At 41.5% G+C, this 15,483-nt stretch overlaps 1 protein-coding gene across 3 annotated transcripts in view; it reads left to right on the top strand.

Annotated features, from left to right (window-relative positions):
* LOC146004992 (uncharacterized) overlaps positions 1 to 15,483 on the top strand; it is a 127,825-nt gene that overhangs the window by 72,190 nt on the left and 40,152 nt on the right. The window contains exon 1 of one of the 3 annotated variants that reach the window (XM_083144094.1): positions 5,612 to 5,845. The exons of the other annotated variants lie outside the window; for them this stretch is intronic. Coding sequence (XP_083000220.1) covers positions 5,730 to 5,845 — 116 coding nt within the window. The 5' untranslated portion in view covers positions 5,612 to 5,729. Of the gene's footprint in view, positions 1 to 5,611; positions 5,846 to 15,483 lie in introns of those variants that run through there. 3 annotated transcript variants of the gene reach the window in all.

Raw genomic sequence — 15,483 nt, 5'->3', positions numbered from 1 at the left:
ATAGATTGTTTGAGTTCATTTAATTTTTGTTATTTCGCGTCGATTTTCTGCCACTTTTGGCTAATCGCGACGACCAGGATGAGTGATGATACGATGAAAATGATGAAGGGGCACTGGCACCCTTGACCCTCTGTACGCCGTTTAGAAAGTAGCCCAGTCTAGTTCCCGGCACTTTTTCACACACTTGTGTAGTGCAGGGTGGTGCAAGGAAATGACGTTCAACCAAGTAGACTTAAAGCCTTGTTCTACTTCAGAAGATTCTGTTACAGTTCCGTATATCGGAAACACATTTCGTCATTTTTACAGAAGAAACTACTTACGGAAATGAGTTTCTGCAAGCTTTCCAACGTTCGTCGAGGTATTTTCTTCCATTTTGGAATCTATTTGACAAGGAAATCATGTATTTTTCAAGAGAAATAACTCACCGACGCACAATTGCCATAGCTTTTGCTACGTGAACTGCATGCTGCGTACGTTTGATGACGTAAGCTCCTGTCAGTGTTTCCAACCCCTTTTTTCACAATGCTTGCCTAACCGAACTAAACCTAACCTAACCTTATCGGAAATGGTTCGTGGGGCTATCCGTCAGAAACCCGGACTATCCGTCAGCTACCCGTGCATAATGTACAATTTCCACCGGTGACGAACACGATAGTAGGTATTTTTCGGTGAAGAGGGTTGGAAACAATGCATAACCACAACGTGAGTCAAGATGTGGCCGCCATATTGTGTGTTAAGGAAGAAAAGAAAGGAATAAAAAAAATCACTCTGTATGTGAGAAATTGTGTTTGTTTTCGTGTCAAAAGCATAATGGCACCTAGAACTATGTTCCGCAATACACAATTGGTAAGTACGAACCATGCGAAACACAAAATATTCTATTTTAACGTGTTTCCGATATACGGAAATTTTACCGAAGATTCAACAAATGCCTGTCTGCTGCTTTAAACGTTCATTTGATTAGATAGCACTCACCACGTGACCATACACCACACGTACACCGACCCAGAACGTAGTGCAAACGGTGCAAACACCAAATACACTACTTGACTCGAAATCAACAAACTAGACGCTTCGGTGCAAAGAGAGTCAAAAAATGCAGCGAACTAGACGGGGCTAGTGAAATATTTTATGCTTCATTAAAATGTATTGTTTATGAACGTTTTCAGTTGATTTTAGCTGGCCGAAATGTGTTATTGTGAAGTAAAGTACATCTGTTAGCTTGTTACTTTAGCAAGTGAATATAGCACCCAAAACGACTTTCCACAACAGCAGATATCAATTTACATAGGTTAGGATTTCTAGATTTCTAGTTTCGGCCCGGTTCCTCACCTCACCGACAATCAATTTCTAACCTACACTTGCACTGTTTAGATAAACAGTATATGTACTATAAACAGGAATCAAGATAACTTCCCATGTTTTAGAGATTAGAGTATACTTTTCCAAAAATAAGGTTCCTGGGCTGGAATAGATGGTTTGATTTCTTTTGATTTTTAATATTTAGCGACGCTTTCTGCCACTTTTGGCTAATCGCGATGAGGAGGATGAGTGGTGATACGTGAAACTAAGGTGCGTTGTAAAACGATAAGAACGGTATGGAATTTGAACATATCGTGGGAACGAAAAGGAAACAGGAAACGAAAGTGATGCAAACTGACAGAGAGAGGAAAGCATGTTATGAGAAACGTGGTACTGTTCAGGGAGATGTGTGTGTGAAACAGCAGGCAAGGTCGAAGTCAAAAGGGCGTTGCAAAATGATAAGAACGGAGTGCGGTTACCCCAGTAGATGTCGTTGCCAGTGGCTACAGAGGGCGCTGTTGCAGCTAGCGTGCAAATGACGATGTATTCATGCCCTGTTGAGGAGTACGACAGCATTGATGAAGGTGCAGAATGGGCCGTCGAGCAGGATTTTCGGAACGTGAAAAGGGGCAGATATTGGCATATAAAGAAGAGGGAGTGTCTTCGGATGAGATTGCACGCCGAATTTGTCGCAGCGCCTGTGTGGTGAACAATTTCCTAAAACTTGGAGACGGGTATGGAATGAAGAAAGCACCGGGAAGGCCGCGGAAATTGACGCCCCGACAGGAACGTGACGTCCTGAGGAATCTGACTGCTGGTGAAACATCCCTCGGACAGTTGGCTCGTGATCCTCATATTCATGGGCATCAATCCACGCTATCACGGGCTGTGAAACGCAGCAATCGTCTCCAATATCGCAAGGCCAAACGACAGCCACAACTCTCAGCACAACACAAGGAGCGTCGCGTGTCCTGGGCGTGGAAGGAGGAATGGTGGCGGGTAATTTTCAGTGATGAAAAGAAATTCAATTTGTATGGTCCCGATGGCTGGAGATACTATTGGCATGATCTCCGCAAACAGGAAAAGATCTCCAAGAGACAACAAGGGGGACAGTCTGTAATGGTGTGGGGTGGGTTTGGTTATCATGGGAAAACGAATATCGACTTTCCCACAGGCCGCATGAATGTGCTCGGATACCAAAACGTCATAACGGACAATCTATTGCCATTTGCCAACGACATTGGTGGCGATCAGTGGCGTTTTCAGCAAGACAACGCCACTATACACACTGCTGAGTCCACTATCTTCTGGTCTCTTGACAGGAATGTCACGTCATTGATTGGCCTGCGATTAACCCCATGGAAAACCTGTGGAGTCTTCTGTGCCGTTCAGTGTACGCCAATGGACAGTAGCTAAGAGATTTAGCAACCATGTTAATTTTGGCTTTTATTAATTTACATTAGTTTCACGTAGAACGTACTTTTTCTGACTTTTTCGTAATAATAAGCACTGATTCAGTCCTCTTTATAATTAAAAGTTAAAATACAGTAAAAGCTCGTTAATCCGGACTTCGCTTAATCCGGACAGGCAAACAAAATAAAAAGCAGAATGCAAGGATTTAAATGTGGCTAGAAGTCAACGAGAAAACTTCCCAAACAAAAGACACTCAACCACTGATGAAATTCTGTTTCCCGCAGACTTTTGTTTTTAGGCCTATGCCCTTTAAATACACCATAATAAACGTGTTTTGTTGCTATAAACGGAGTTTTAATGCACTTTCTAATGTTCCTTTAGGTAATTTCAGTTAATCCGGACTTTCGTTAAACCTGTCAACTTATCCCCCCATTAGTCCGGATTAACGAGGTTTTACTGTAATGAACGAATTTAAATTATCGTTCGTCATTGAAACTCAACAATGGATACAAAGAGGCAGGGCGGCGGTAATGCAAGCTTCTGTTGCTGTAACGAATTTAAACTTCTTGCAGACAGTGGCGGTGATTGGGTCCCAAATCTAGGGGTGCAAGGTGCCAAAACTTGGGGGGGGGGGTCAAGACCAGATTACTTTCGCTTGGTAGATATGGTTTAGCATAGCGCGGGGGCAAAAGTGATAAAAAGTGGGGCCACGCACCCCTAATCGCCGCCACTGCTTGCAGATATTTTAACGGTTAGTCAGTCAACATTTTGCTGTGAATGATGGTGACGTGCTTTGTGCAATCTTATCGAAATTAAAACTTAATTTAATTTAATTACATACCAGAGGTAATAGGCCATTAATATAAGTGGGGCTCGCCAGCCTCAAATCAATGGGTACCTGGGAGCAACCCTGGGGGGGGGGCGGTGGTAAAGGCGGCCGGTGCGTGGTGATGACCACATCACCTCCAAAATGTCCGAGATCGAGAATATGTCGAGCCCTACCCCCACATCACTTAAATGTGGTCAGTGCTATATGCACGGGGAACTTTACTATTATGGTTTTTATTAATGAGGGGTGTCTATGAACCCTCCCCCCAACAAGTTTGATATCTCCCCCATAGAAAAGTGGTTGGATTCAACACTGTTTGGCATTTTTACGTGAACAATAAGCTTTAGAAGTGTACAAGATTGCAGCCAAGATTCTAAAATGCTCAAGAGAGAAAACGTACAGAAGAGCTGCATAAAATTATTTGGAAATGTGTGAAACTCGAGTAGTGGACCACCTTGATAAAATTCAATGCACAGAACAAAGATTCCACACTGAAACCTGCCTTAAACGGAGTCACAAGAGATCAGGACGTTTTCCCGCTTCCGTTTAATGCAGGTGTAAAATACAAATTGAAATGAAATTAAATAGTACCGTTATGGAGGGTAGTTTAGCAAACCTCTCCTCATACATTTTACTACATACATCACTCGATTCATAAAACAGGTCGCTATAGACTATCATTATTTTGCGAAAACTCTCCAATCATCCCTTAGATGCTTTGAATTCAGTCTTCCCCAGATTTTTAGCGACCTTTTATAGCAAGTTCCTGTAAAATAGGACCGGACACAGGACAAAGCGATCCACCACTGTCTCATTAATGTCTTCGTTTGTCTTTTCTTAACCTTTTTTCCTCTCCGTTAGCACAGTTTTTCTACAGCTTCAAAATTTCCGTTTAATTAGAATATCGCACACTTTAGTTTTACAGACGTTGGATATTTTCTCGATCTGCTTAACACACAATTCATCTTGCTCATTCCCATGACTCACTTTATTACTCTCGTGTTAAGATCGAACATAACTCTTGCCGGCCCCCGTGGCAAAGTGGTTAGCACATCGCTACGACGTTCCCGGGTTCGAATCCCGGCATCGGCATCAATTTCATCACATTATCACTCATTCCCATCTTCGCAAATTAGCCAAGAGTGGCACAAAAAGCGAAGTAGGATAAAGGAAATCAATCAATCAATCAAGGACAACTCTTGTTCTTTGTAACAATGGACAACTGCCAGACTAAAGTATGAACAAAATATAGGCCTACAGTCGGAGTTTATACTCCAATTAACAATTGTGGTGTTGTCACGTACCACGTACATCTTTACTTTGTTGAATAAAAATCTGTATAAAATCGTTTTTGTAATGTGAATTCACAAAGATAATGTATTTTAATAATAGATTCAAAGAGCTTCAAAACAACACCAATATTGTATTTGTAGGACTACCCGATACTAAGAAAAAGTTGTTTCGCAAAATTGATAAGAACGTTTTTTAAAAAAAAAAAAAAAAAAAAATTGAAACTCAGAGAAATAAGAATTGTGTTTAAGAACTTTCTGTCTGTACTGTACTAAAATTTCATCACGATCGAGGGGGCCACCCGTTTATTACTCATAGAATTTCAAAGAGATCGATCGTTTGCAAAACTAAGAAGACTGCACTTTTATTGTTCTCATGACGATAAAAAAATAAAATGCATTCTCGAGAAAATTGGTTAGCATAAATTAACGCAGAATTTAAAAGCTAAATTTTGATGTAACTCGTTTTTATGTACGTAGGTCTACTGGTTATTTTTTTTTTTATTGGAGTCCAAATCATCATCTTGCTAATAGTTTATGAAGCAAACCTATGTCGAGTCTTTAAGCAGTTTTTTTTTTCTGTAGATATAGCCACAACAAATTTCTAATTCAATCGTAAGTAACCTTACTAATTCGATTTAAAACAATCACTGAAAGCTGCAGAGAAGGCGAAAGACTGGGAGGTTGGTTGAGGTTTGTGCGATAATGAGACCCAATCCATGATTTGTGTTGCATACAGCCACGAGCTTGACTATTGCGCCCTCTAGTTAAAGTGGCAACTGTTGTGCAGGCTGGGCTGTTGTTTCTCGTGTTTGAAAGTGCACTTGAATTGCGATGTGCTTCTCCTTTCGTTCAGTGAATAATGTTTTCAATGGTTCTGTGTTAGCGGAAGGAACATGACTAGAAATTTGTGCATCAGGCATTCGCAAAAGCTGCTTCAGTTGACGGTGGAAGTGATAAAAAGGACGAAGAACAACGTCACATGGGCGAAAGCAGTTGCTTATGCAGCGAGGTGAGTAACTATCTTCCCCTTGTCAGCAACCAAGATAAATAACAGACATCCCAAGTTACCAACGTAATGGAAATTGCATGTTGTAAAGCCATAGGAATATATGCAGAGTTTCTAATCAATTGTAGTTAACATAGTTGTCACTAACAATGTGTAATCAGTGGCGGATTCAGCAGTTACAGTAGGGAGGGGCGAATTTTAGTCGGGTTCCTCACGTCACCTAGAATCAATTCTAACCTACACATGTACTGCTATAGATAAACAGTATAAGTTACTATAAACAGGAATCAAAATAACTTGCATATTTTAGAGATTAGAGTATAATTTCCCAAAAATAAGGTTCCAGGGCTGGAATAGATTGTTTGAGTTCATTTAATTTTTGTTATTTCGCGTCGATTTTCTGCCACTTTTGGCTAATCGCGACGACCAGGATGAGTGATGATACGATGAAAATGATGAAGGGGCACTGGCACCCTTGACCCTCTGTACGCCGTTTAGAAAGTAGCCCAGTCTAGTTCCCGGCACTTTTTCACACACTTGTGTAGTGCAGGGTGGTGCAAGGAAATGACGTTCAACCAAGTAGACTGAAAGCGTTGTTCTACTTCAGAAGATTCGGTAACAGTTCCGTATATCGGAAACACATTTCTTCATTTTTACAGAAGAAACTACTTACGGAAATGAATTTCTCTAAGTTTCGAACGTTCGTCGAGGTATTTTCTTTCATCGTGGAATCTATTTGACCGGAAATCATGTATTTTTCAAGAGAAATATTTCACTGACGCACAAGTGCCATTGCTTTTGCTACGTGAACTGCATGCTGCGTACGTTTGATGACGTAAGCTCCTGTCAGTGTTTCCAACACCTTTTTTTCACTATGCTTGCCTAACCGAACTAAACCTAACCTTATCGTGGGGCTATCCGTCAGAAACCCGGACTATCCGTCAGCTACCCGGACTATCCGTCAGCTACCCGTGCATAATGTACAATTTCCACCGGTGACGAACACGATAGTAGGTATTTTTCGGTGAAGAGGGTTGGAAACACTGCATAACCACAACGTGAGTCAAGATGTGGCCGCCATATTGTGTGTTAAGGAAGCGAAGAAAGGAATAAAAAAAATCACTCTGTATGTGAGAAATTGTGTTTGTTTTCGTGTAAAAAGCATAATGGCACCTTGAACTATGTTCCGCAATACACAATTGGTAAGTACGAACCATGCGAAACACAAAATATCCTATTTTAACGTGTTTCCGATATACGGAACTTTTACCGAAGATTCAACAAATGCCTGTCTGCTGCTTTAAACGTTCATTTGATTAGATAGCACTCACCACGTGACCATACACCACACGTACACCGACCCAGAACGTAGTGCAAACGGTGCAAACACCAAATACACTACTTGACTCGAAATCAACAAACTAGACGCTTCGGTGCAAAGAGAGTAAAAAAATGCAACGAACTAGACGGGGCTAGTGAAATATTTTATGCTTCATTAAAATGTATTGTTTATGAACGTTTCCAGTTGATTTTAGCTGGCCGAAATGTGTTATTGTGAAGTAAAGTACATCTGTTAGCTTGTTACTTTAGCAAGTGAATATAGCACCCAAAACGACTTTCCACAACAGCAGATATAATTTTACATAGGTTAGGATTTCTAGGTTTGTACTGACAGTTATTTTCGACGTGTTCTTTCGCTATTTTATGTGCGTACAAACAGTTTTTAATAACAAAAAGCGACGAAAGTACTCAGAAATTGCAGGTTTTAACTTACGCGGGCTATACTTTGGGATCAAATATCTCTGTTATTTGTGTTTTTCGCGTGCTGGAACCAATTTTATATTACGTAAAACATCGAAATCTGTAGATTAGAAATAAATTCAACATAATTCTTGAGGGAGTACAGTGGGTCAACGACTCCGTTTTCACTGACTGAGGGGCGAGTTTCGGCCCGGTTCCTCACCTCACCGAGAATCAATTTCTAACCTACACTTGCACTGTTTAGATAAACAGTATATGTACTATAAACAGGAATCAAGATAACTTCCCATGTTTTCGAGATTAGAGTATAATTTTCCAAAAATAAGGTTCCAAGGCTGGAATAGATGGTTTGATTTCTTTTGATTTTTAATATTTAGCGACGCTTTCTGCCACTTTTGGCTAATCGCGATGAGGAGGATGAGTGGTGATACGTGAAACTAAGGTGCGTTGCAAAATGATAAGAACAGTATGGAATTTGAACATATCGTGGGAACGAAAAGGAAACCGGAAACGAAAGTGATGCAAACTGACAGAGAGAGGAAAGCATGTTATGAGAAACGTGGTACTGTTCAGGGAGATGTGTGTGTGAAACAGCAGGCAAGGTCGAAGTCAAAAGAGCGTTGCAAAATGATAAGAACGGAGTGCGGTTACCCCAGTAGATGTCGTTGCCAGTGGCTACAGAGGGCGCTGTTGCAGCTAGCGTGCAGATGGCGATGTATTCATGCCCTGTTGAGGAGTACGGCAGCATTGGTGAAGGTGCAGAATGGGCCGTCGAGCAAGATTGTCGAAACGTGAAAAGGGTCAGATATTGGCATATAAGGAAGAGGGAGTGTCTTCGAATGAGATTGCACGCCGAATTTGTCGCAGCGCCTGTGTGGTGAACAATTTCCTAAAACTTGGAGACGGGTATGGAATGAAGAAAGCACCGGGAAGGCCGCGGAAATTGACGCCCCGACAGGAACGTGACGTCCTGAGGAAGCTGGCTGTTGGTGAAACATCCCTCAGACAACAATAAAGGGGGAACCCCCGAATGTTACCAAACCTCCACCCGTATGCATTCGAGGGCATACGCTTTGTCCCAGTGCCTCTGTGAATAAACTGGGACGTCTTTTGCTTCGAATTACGGTTCCCCCGTTATTGTTTTGCTCTACCACTTTATTAAATTTCTCATTACAATATTTGAAAGTATACAAGAAAATAACATTACTACATACATGAAATTATTACATAAAATAGTGTATGGACACAGTATTACAGTACACAATTATTTCTTCGTGAGATGGAGATTCTGTATGAAAGTGTTTGCAGTTTATTGTAGTTTGGTATGGCTGTAAGTACCGGATTCTGTGGAACCAGAATCTAAGAAATTGAGGATTTGTATGGCTCGAGTGCTCTATTTAATATAGTTGGTTTTTAAAGGTATGATTAGGCTCCTGGACCAGCCACCGAGAGAGGGTGAGTTGATGGTTGAAGACCATTTCAGTTTGTATTGTTTCGTCGTTTGCTCCACCCCAGAGGCTAGGTGTTCCGCCCTCGGTGTCCCGTCCCGTTTCCTTTAGGAGGAAGTGGACAAGGTATAGAGCACTCGAGTTCCATCACTATAGTGGAGTATTGCAATTTGTAGTGAGAAAGAAAAAAAAACAAAAAAAAAAAAAACAGAAGTTGTAGATAAAATAAAAGAAAAGATCGTCGCCATGTTGTGTATGTGTAGGCCGAAATGTGTGCACTTCAGCTAATTCATGGCGACGGGTATGATTACAATCAGATAACTAGTAAATGTAAAGTAAAATAACTTTTAATAAAATATTAATGAAAATAACAATGATAATACAAAAATAAGATACTATATTATTATTAGTATTAATAATGAATACAATGGTTTATGAAGCTCCGGATTTCCGGTGCTATGTTCTTACTGGCGTACCATTACGTGTATCTACAGAGGGGTTTTATTTGATAATTTTATGAATTTGGGTTGTGTTGTTTTGAGGCTGTCTCCCTCAGAAGGTAGTCCTTGTGTATTTCTCCTTGCATTCACATGAGACGAAATCTTCTTCTTTCGGCTGCTTCACTTCTGCCTGTAGATGTCACGAAGAATTTCCTTCTGGGGGCATTTACTGGTGCGTCCTCCTTATCGCTCTTCTCCCCGGGAACTACTGTGGGTGATCTCTACGCGTCGAGAGAGCATTTTGGGACCTCGTCACCCTTCTATCTTGAGGCTGGCTGGGAGTAATGAGAGGTGTAGTAGGTCGAGTCTGCAGCTGTGAGTTGAACCGTTTCATTTCCTCCAAGGAAACTGCGTTTGTCAAGCATTTCAATTTGTCTATTTGTTGCTGACAGAGAAGGATTTTGATATTCGTCGTTGGTAGTTCCTTCCTCAGATTCTTGATGTAGTCTCCAGCTGCCGGGCAGAAGAAGACCTTATGTTCTGGAGTATCCTCTGTCTCTCCGCATGTGGCGCATACTGTTGTTTGCCTGCTGCCAATTCGGTGCAAGTGAACTCCATAAGGACCATGGCCTGTCAGCAGGTGAATAAGTCCTCTTATGGGGAGATCACCAGTAGGAATTTTGGCTCTTATGTTCGGGATGAATTCATATGTTCTTCTCCCGTTTTTCGCTCTTTCCCATTCTCGTTGCCAGTCCGTGGTTATTTTGTCGTGAATTTCTTGGAGTGTCGGGTGGAAGGTCCCTATAGTTCTTATTATGTCTCTTTCATTGCCCTTCTTGAAATGGTATTTAGTGGCTCTCCATCTCGCTTCCAGATCCATTGGCAGGTGTCCTGTGACAGCCAGAAGCGCCTCAGTCGATGTTGTACCAAAGGCACCTGTCGTTCTTAAAAGTATCCTTCGTTGTGAGCCTCTTAGTGTCCTTAAATTTTTTTGGTTGTTTAGGCCATCTACCCACGTTGAAGCCGCATATGTTACCATTTGTGCATATATGGATTTAATGTAAGATTGTATAATGCTAGGATGTAGATTAAAATTCTGGGAGGCCAACCTTGTCAGTTTATTCATGGCTAGCTCCCCTTTACTTGTAATAGATTGTATATGAGCTCCAAATTTTAGCCCCTCTTCCAATGTTACTCCCAGATATTCTACTGCATTTGCTCGCTGTATAGATTTTCCTGATATTCTGATTGTTGGATTTCTACTTCTGCTGAGGCGACCTTTGACGATCAGATACTTTGTTTTAGCAGCCGATATCTCAAGTTTAGCATTAGGGCACCACCCGTTTAGTTCACTTAGAGCGTTATTTGCTTTTCTCTCCAACTGAGCTCTCGTGTTTCCCGAACAAATGAAGGCAACATCGTCTGCATAGGCTATGACTCTATCGACATTATTGTTCCTTCCTAATAGTCTCGAACAGGGCTCGAGGTTTATATTCCACAAATGTGGTCCCAACACTGATCCTTGTGGGCATCCTTTTGTTGACATTTTGGACACAGTTTCGCCATTTAAATTTAATTTAACTTTCCTGTCTTTGAAATAGCTCTCCAGGATTTGGATTATGGTCACGGGACAATTCATTTTGTATAGTGTGGAGAAAAGGTGCGGCCACCATAAGTTGTCCAACGCTCCACTGATGTCGGCAAAAATAATTATGATATATTTTCCATCTATTTCCCTTGTTGCTTTTGTTAGTGCATTTACGGCATCCTCGATGGAGCGACCCTTCGTGAAGCAGTACTGATTTCCAGTGTTACCAATCATTTTGAGGAAGTCCTGAAGTCTTCTATTTATAAGCTTTTCCAGTAGTTTACCAATACTATTTAACAGACAGATAGGTCTATAGGTTTTTAATGCCAGCTCATCTTGTTTTCCCTCCTTTTTAATTACTATCAATCTCCCTTCCTTCCATGGGGTAGGGAATTGTTTCTCAATTAGGCACAAGTTGAAGAGTGACGTAATGAATTGAAGCGTCTTAGGGAGAGACATTTTTAATATCTCAGCCGGAATGACATCAGGCCCTGGAGCTTTGCCATTTCTTACTGTAGCCATTTCGCTCAACACTTCTTCAGGTGTAAAAGGAAGAATTGGGTTATTATTTGGGTACCTTCCCATCTCCCTTCTAATTATGGCATTAACCTCGTTGTCCGTGTCTTCATCATCATCTGGCAATAGTCCATACAGCAATGCTATGGCAGTTTCCTTTAAGTCCATGGTTATGGACCCATCAGGTTTCCTGAGAGTAGTAATTCCTGAATCCTGTTTAATTTTATTTGTTGCAATCCTGTACGGTATTCCCCATTTGTCCTTATTGAGATTTTTATTTACAAATTTTTGCCAATTTTTCTTCCTAAAATCCTTGAGCTCCTCTGCGTACCTAGCCTTGGCCCTGCGGTAGTCATCGAGTAGGATCGCTCTAGTGTTTGGAATATTTGATTTTTGATATGCCTTCCTACATCTTCGCATGTTTGCTCTTAATTTTGTGAGTTTTTCTGTCCATGGTCTCTTTTGTATTGCCATACCTCTCATTGGGGTGGATGTTTGTATTGCAGTTTGGAGTTCTTTAGTAAGTATCTCTGCCCATTCATCCAGACTATGCTCAGGTCCAGGATAATCCGGCAACACAATACTATCGAGGAGGGTTTCCATGTTTGGTTTCTTCCAGTTGTACGAAAGATTTTGCCCTGTTGGAGCATTTGGGATGTTTGGAATAGCATCCAGTCTTATATTAAAATGTATGGCATTATGATCACTGGTAGTGATCATGTCCAGTACCTGCCATCCTTCTATTAATGGACACATACTTCTATTTGATAGTGTTAGGTCGATGTTGCTGGATGCTCCAGCTCTACCTCTAAAAGTTGGCGGATTGTCTGGTTGATTTTCTATATTTAGGTTAGTTTCAGCAATGAGATCCATCATCTTCTCTCCATTGGCATCGATTACCCTACCAAACCATAGGGGGAGGAAGAGTTGCTATCTAGTGTGATCAAAATTTTCCTGTTAGGGTAGGCTTCATAGGCTCTTCTTATACAGGCGATGTACTTGTCAATATTGTGACTGTATTGACAGTAACAGTTAATTATTATAAAGTTTATTGTTTCATAGCAAATTTCCACACAATTGACATGGGAGTCTGATAATTGATCAATTTTTAAGATTTTAATTTTCTTGTTCAGTGAGATTATTGCTGCTTTTGCGTTTAAAGATGGGTTGTATATTGCTGTGGCACTAAGTGGTGCATGAATTATTTTACCATTTCGAGTGTAGGGTTCTTGCAACATTAATAAATCCACATTGTTTCTTCTGGCATAGATGAAAATTTCCTCTGCGGCCAGCTCAGCCCCATTTAAGTTCACCTGTAGGCAGCCTATTTTATTTTCCTTAAATGCCTTAATATCGAAGTCCACGATGGCCATGGTTTACTGGTGTCCTGAACAACTCTTCCATATCCCCTGGCAAAGTCCTTGTATACCTCATCAAGGTCCAATTTTAGATCTCTACGCTGTAGTGCCTGTTCTAGTAAATCCTGCAGTTCATCTGGATCCACGGGGATATTGCTGCATCTCAGGAGCATTTTATCCACTATCGCCGGGAAAGGAAAGGTGATGAAGTTTCCGTTTTCATGTTTCATTCTGACCAGTAGGCGCAGCGCCGCAACGAGGTTGTCCCTTTCTTCTAGTCGGCTTAACCTTAGGTTCAATTCAAAGTTTTGGTAAATGGCTTCATGGTTTATATCAGTGTTATGTAGATCTGGAGTGTCAGGTTTGGGGGATGTCATTAGTGTAGGTGCCGTGAAGTTTGGCTACTTATTTTGGTAATGGTACGGTGGTGCTTCCGGATTGAGGTTGCTGGACGTGGTAGGTTGAGCCCGGCAGTTTGAAGGAGCAATTCTTTGGGGTTGGTTGTTTGAGGTGCAGGAGTCCTCCGTTTGGTATGCAGGGCTGTCCGGGGGTGTGGGAATTGTAATAAGGGGTGGGTGTGTGGCTATAGTCGGAGATATGTCCGTAAGGAAGGACATAGGAGTAGCAATTGGTGATGGGTTTAATGATTCTGTTTCTGAAAATGAGGAAGTCTCCAAGAGAGTGGGTACTGGCGACAAATCAGATTGTGAGATGAATAAGGATTGAACAGACTCAGAGGGTGATGTGTGAAATGATTGAGTTAAAATGGGAGATTGAGGGGGTGAGTTGTATACATATTGGCTGGGCTCTGGGGTTGAAAGACTCAAATAGGGAGGAGAAGGTAGAAAGTATTGGGGGTAGAATATCGAGCAGGGGTTTAGGCCTGGAATATAATTACTAAGAAGGGGTTGATAATGTATATAAACCTGGTTAGGTTGGGATACAGTGTTGAAGGAGTAGTTATTTAGGGGTGGTGTGGAGGAGAGTTGATGCAGTTTGTTGTGGTTTAAGTCATTTAAATGTTGGGCTAAGTCTATGGTAAAAGTAGTTTCAAGAGTTTATTTTAATTCTTGTTGTTTTCTCAGTGCGTAGGCCGCCGCTCGTCCCGAATTTCGTCGTCGACGGCCAGGAGTATTTCTATTTTTTCTTTTTCTTTTAACTTCACTATTCATAGTTGGTCTTTTCAATCAATCTCTGTTGGAAAAACTTTAATGTAGGGCACTCTTTCGGATTTTCTTGGCAATTTCTCTTCCTTCTCTTGCAAGGTATGCAAATTTCAACTGACTTGTCTATTCTGCATTCCTCCCTTACGTGATCCTCCAATCCACATCTGATACAGCATTTGTTACCCTTGCAGTGTTTCGCGACGTGTCCATAGTCTCTACACAGCAAGCAGAAAGGGACTACCAGAAAGTCCCTCATTGACAATGAGAGGTAGGCCAAATGGATCTTTTCCATCTTCAATATGGTTCTTCTTAGAGCAGGGTCCACCTCATAGACTCTGTGGCATGTCGTTTCGTTTCTTGGACCAGTTTTAAATTTAAACTTGAATTTGCTTGAAAATTCCTCTGGAGACATAATTCCCTCGATTTCATTTAGCACGTAAAATTCTTCAGTTATTTCTTCTTCAGGCTTTCTTGTTGGTACATCGTAAATAATCATGAGTGGATTCCTCTTTTTCGGTAGCTCCGCATTCAATTTCTTATCTTTGAGCTTAGGATTGTTTATAATCTTTTCTGCATCTTCTTTTGTGGCTGTTTCCACGATTAGTGTTTTTGGTGTTGACCGCATTCCCTGTATTCTTACTCCTTCTCGGACTGGATTTACCGACATGGTGAATTTATCCCATATTTCTCTCCCCGATTGGTTGTCTTGCGCCGTAATAAATACTGTGTGTTTTGTATTCTGGGTTGCTTTTTGGATTTGTTGTACTTTTGTGCTTTGAGAGAGTCTGGGCATAAGTTGGCTTGGTTTCCGTTGAGGTAGGGTTTGATTCAAGGATGAGACACGCCGTTCTTAGGGATTTAGTTTCTGCAGTTTTTTCAGTGGACAAATGGCTCATTTTTGCAATTAACTCCAGGAATTGAGCTTTTTTATCTGAACTTAGAGTTTTTTCTTTTGATACAAGGGTAGTAAGATCAAGTTGCACCTTCTGGAAGGCACCTAATTGTACTTCCGTTGAATCCGGCAGGATTTTTGAAATTTGACTTCCAGAGGGGTTGGAGGTGAAAGAAGGGTTGGGGGTTGAAGAGGGGTTGCTGGTCGCTGCTCTATTTTCAAACGCACTGAAGGTTTGTTCTGGGCTATCCTGGACGTGTTTCCTCTTGGGCAGGGGAGAACGTGTTAAACCACCCCTTTTGAAGGGGTCGGGGGTTTGCTCGGGGGGCTGCTCCATGTTGGAACGATTGTTGTTTGTCTTTGGGGTGACCCCCGTAGGAGCCATCCTTCACACTACACCGTAATCACTCAAGAGCGGCTCAGCACCCGCGCAGAAGACACAGATACAGCGCTCCCACCAAAAACGCATGTG

This window comes from Lepisma saccharinum, chromosome 22 (assembly GCF_977018435.1).
Source record: "Lepisma saccharinum chromosome 22, izLepSacc3.1, whole genome shotgun sequence".
NCBI lineage: Eukaryota > Metazoa > Arthropoda > Insecta > Zygentoma > Lepismatidae > Lepisma > Lepisma saccharinum.
Note: the sequence above shows the minus strand (reverse complement) of the source record. Positions and strands in the feature narration are given on the sequence as shown.